Source organism: Arabidopsis lyrata (genome assembly GCF_000004255.2).
Source record: "Arabidopsis lyrata subsp. lyrata unplaced genomic scaffold ARALYscaffold_7, whole genome shotgun sequence".
Classification (NCBI taxonomy): Eukaryota; Viridiplantae; Streptophyta; class Magnoliopsida; order Brassicales; family Brassicaceae; genus Arabidopsis; species Arabidopsis lyrata.
In genome coordinates, this window is record NW_003302549.1 from 23,801,714 (window position 1) to 23,806,196 (window position 4,483).

General features: G+C 32.3%; 1 protein-coding gene across 1 annotated transcript; it reads left to right on the plus strand.

Moving 5' to 3' along the window:
* Positions 1–1,665, plus strand: LOC110226896 (putative FBD-associated F-box protein At5g38570). The gene is given in 5 exon segments (XM_021019803.1): positions 1–364; positions 366–920; positions 923–964; positions 1,036–1,176; positions 1,257–1,665. Coding segments are annotated over 5 exon segments (1,302 nt in total). The 5' UTR covers positions 1–145; the 3' UTR covers positions 1,602–1,665.
* The last annotated feature ends 2,818 nt before the right edge of the window (positions 1,666–4,483 follow it).

Sequence of the window (4,483 nt, forward strand, 5' to 3'; positions counted from 1 at the left end):
TATTTTAATCCACAGGTAGGTTTTATTTTCTAGGGTTTTGTCTCGTTCCTATGTGTGTCGCTGTGTTCCTTTTGAGTCTTATGGTATTGTTTTCTTGTGTTTCTCTATTTTCTTTGTCGGTAACAGTCACTTGAATTCGTAAGATATGGACATCAATGGATTGCCTGATGACTTGCTTGTGAAGATATTATCGTTTCTTCCAACAAAAGTTGCTGTATCCACTTGCGTTCTGTCTAAACGATCGGAGTTTCTCTGGCTGTGGTTGCCTAATCTCGAGTTCGAATGTGACTGGGACCCAAGGCCTGGACTTCTTGGGGATTTTATCAACAAGAAGCTGCCATTACATAGAGCTCCAGTCATTGAAAACATTGCGTCTCCACCCAGCTTGGAATCCACATATTAAACCTGAAATCGCGGTTTCTCGCCATGTACGTGAGCTGGAACTTGATTATTATTCAGAAAATGAAAACCTATTTCCAAGTAGCTTGTTTACCTGCAAATCACTAGTGACCTTGAAACTCAACCCCGCGACTCTCAAGGATGTTCCCACTAGGGTTTGTCTTCCCTCTCTGAAAAATTTGCAACTTCAAACTCAGTTATTTTTCGAAGATGGAAAATCTCTGCAACAGCTTCTATCTGGTTGTCCTGTTCTTGAAGATCTATCAGTGCAATTTCCTTATAATGACAATATAAGAGAGTTCACTATAAGCATCCCGTCTTTGCAGATTTTATCACTCTTGTTACATATGAATGGGAATATAAATAGGTACGAGATAGATACTCCTTCTTTAAAGTATTTGAAACTTGTGGACTGGAATAATAGGGAACACTACTCTTTTATTAAGAATATGCCTAAGCTTAGGGAAGCATATGTCGATGTTGGATACTCTAATCTCAAGAATCTTATTATTGGATCAATCACATATTCACATCTGTTAAGCGTCTTACGATATGTTCTTCAGAGGTAATCACTAATTAGTTTTCAATATCGCATTCAAGTCTTACAAGTGTTAATAATTTAAATATTTTGGGCAGGGTTCGTATGGTGATGGTTGTGTTTTCAAGGAGCTTGAACAACTAAACCTATGTGTGTGCAGAAACAATTCATTGAATCTCCTTGGCCAATTGCTCAAAGGTTCTCCTAACTTACGAGTATTAGACATCTCTGCAATGAAAGTAAGTTTTTCGTTGATAAATTATTTTGTTTTATCTGATGTCCAATATGGTTTCAATCTAATTATTCTGCTTGGCCTTAGGATCATTTGGGTGATGAGCCTAATGGTATTGTTTGCTCGAATCAACTGAGTTCTATTCCTGAATGCTTGTTGTCGAGTCTACATATTTTCAACTGCTCACCATACTTTGGGACACCACAAGACAGAGATATCGCGGTTTACATCTTGAAAAACGCTCGTCACTTAAAGAAAGCAACATTCTTGGCTGATACATGGGATACTGTTGTTCCAAAACTTCAAATGATCAAGGAGCTGAGACTTTCTCCCCGAGCTTCAAGCACATGCGAACTCATATTCGCTGAGGACTTAGATCATATTGAGAGACTTGAAGGATTAGATGTTTTCTTTTGTATAAAGAAGCTCTAATTTCCATAAGGGGGTCAGCTGACCCCCCTAAAATTCTGAAATTGTTTTAGATTCCCTTAAGTCTTATAATATTTTTATTATTTTTTCTGTTTTGACCCTCTTAAAATTATAAATTTATGTTTAGACCTTTCAAATTTAATAAAAATTTTATATCACGCAAAAGAATATACAAGATCGAAGACATGTTTAAGGGAAAAGAAGAAAGCAAAAACAATAAAAACTACTAAGGTACGAATATGGACTGGTCACGACTTCCCCAGCTACTACTATGTGACTGTGAGCGATCAAAGAAGTCAGAACTATATTCTTGAAAAAAAAAAAAAAAAAAACTATATTCTCTTGACTTCCAAAAGCCATTCTCTGAAACATTTTTATCTGAGCAGATTGTTGTCTCGAGTCAAACACTTGGCTCTGTCCTTGTCTCATTCCGTTAGTTATATCTGTTCTTCTTCGAGTGTGTCCAAATTTTAATATAATCTTTCAACAGTGAATAACATAGTCATAATCATGTGCTCGTAAAGAATTGTGTAGCAATTGTGACATTCTCTTATGGAATTCTTCAAGATGATTTCACAACTTGAAGGGAGAAATCGTAACGAATGTCCCTATTTCTCAAAGGGAAAGCTAATAACTCCAAAAATGAGGATATTACATTCTTACCCAGCCAAAATCCAAATATAACAGAAAACCTGGATCTAACCCGATTTATTTTCCCCAACCCATATATATTCGGATCTAACCCGAAATTGAACACTTAGAAACTGTTTCTCGTCGATTTCTCCTCAAAACCGTTTATCAGTTTCGATTCTCTTAAATTCAAAATAAAAGTTACGATTTCTCCATCTTTAATTGGTGAAACTAGGAAAAACCAGAGATCCAGATTGTGAAAAATTGTTGATTTCTCTTGATAATGGCTAAGAAAAAGTGGTCAAAAAAGAGGAAGAAAGGAGAATATGAATCATTCCGACGAAAATAATAATAATCAAAACTTAAATAGAAAAATAGTTTTTAGTAATAAAACCCCTCAACTAAAGATGAATTGTATAAAAACCCCTCAATTATATACAATAAAACCTCTATAAATTAATACTCGATAAATTTATAACCTCTATAAATTAATAAATTCTTCTGGTCCTGAGTTGAGACAAGTGTAAAAAATGACACAAATCGATAAATCAATAAGATAATAACTTTTTTTAAAAATCCTATATAAACATATGGTTCCATCAATATCATAAATTAATAATTGTATATACTTATCAACATTTACATATATTATATGTAAAATATTTAGTGAAATATGACTCTAATATTGTTTGTTTTTCTTAAATTTGTATTAAGTATTGGTAGACTTCAATTCTAAATATTTTACTACATCAAAAAAAGTTAGTGTTATTATCTAAATTTAATAATTATATTTCTACTTGTAATTTGTTTTAGAAATATATTGATTATAAAGAAAAAATTTTCTTTTCATATATAATGTTTTTTTTTTAAATTAAAAAATTAGTAAAATCTCTTTCTAAATTAGTAACTATTAATTTGTCAATAAATTAATACCTCTGTAAATTAATAGAATTTCTCGGTCCCGACTTTATTAATTTTTAGAGGTTTGACTGTATTTAGTGGAAAAACTCCTCAACTTAATATATGTTAATGCAAATCCTCTTCCCCCTACAATGTCGTAAAAATTTGACGGATTAAACTTAAATTAAAACACATCATTTTTCAGAATCTCACATAATCGACTACGAGACCACACAAACTTCAGAGAATCTCACTTTGATAAATTAGAGTTCGTAAATTTAGGTTTTTAACTTTAAAAATTTTAGAGCTTAGGTGAATTTGGGGATTAATAATCGGGTATAAGAATATTATTTTGTTGTTCTTGTTTACAATTCGTGTATTTTAAGTGTATATATCTCGTTTTTTAATTTCTGAAAAATATTGCATTTAAATTTAACTATAATCCATCTAATTTTCACGACACTGTAGACGAAGGAAATTTGCATTAACTGATTCTAAGTTGAAAGATTTTTCTTCACTAAATATATAATTAGGGATTTTTTTAGGATTCATCTTTAGTCGAGAAGTTTTATGACTAAAAACCATTGTTCAAGAAAGCGCTAGGCACTAAGCGGGCGGTGAACCTGACTAAAAACCTAAGCGCCTAGCGCCTAATCGGAGCCTAGGCGATTTGTAGGCGGCTTAGACGTTTATAACGTAAAACATTATAAATATATTATTATATATCAAAATTATATAAAATATCTATATAAAACTAACAAAACATGAAATTATAAACAAAAACTAGATAAAATATTTATTTATATTTATATTAAACATTATATGGATATTTATAACTATATATAGAGAAATAAAACTTAATTGAAATTGAAAAAATACATTAAACAAGATCTATGTAATTTCAGGCGGTCAAGACGGTTATCTAAGCGTCACATAAGAGCTTAGCGCCTAGTCGAGCTCTAGACGACTGCCTAGACCACTTTTTAGAACAATGCTAAAAACTAAAAAAAAAAAAAACAATCACATTCCTACGCAACTTTTAAAAAATGCTGGATATGAAACCAGGCCCACTACCAGGGATACTAGAGGTTTTGATCATCATTCATTAGGGTTTATACGGAAGCCGAACGGTTTGATGGTAGGCGTCATTCCAATTTGACAGTTTGTCTCTGCGATTCCGATTTTAGATAACTTTGGGCGTTTCCGATTTCCGATAGCTTACGTTAGTTACGTACACTGGAATCCACATGTTTTCTTTTCTAGGGTTTTGTCTCGTTCCTATGATTGTAGCTGTGTTTTCTCTAATTACTAATTCGTTTTCTTGGCTTAAGACAAAATCTCAGCTTTTTAAAGGG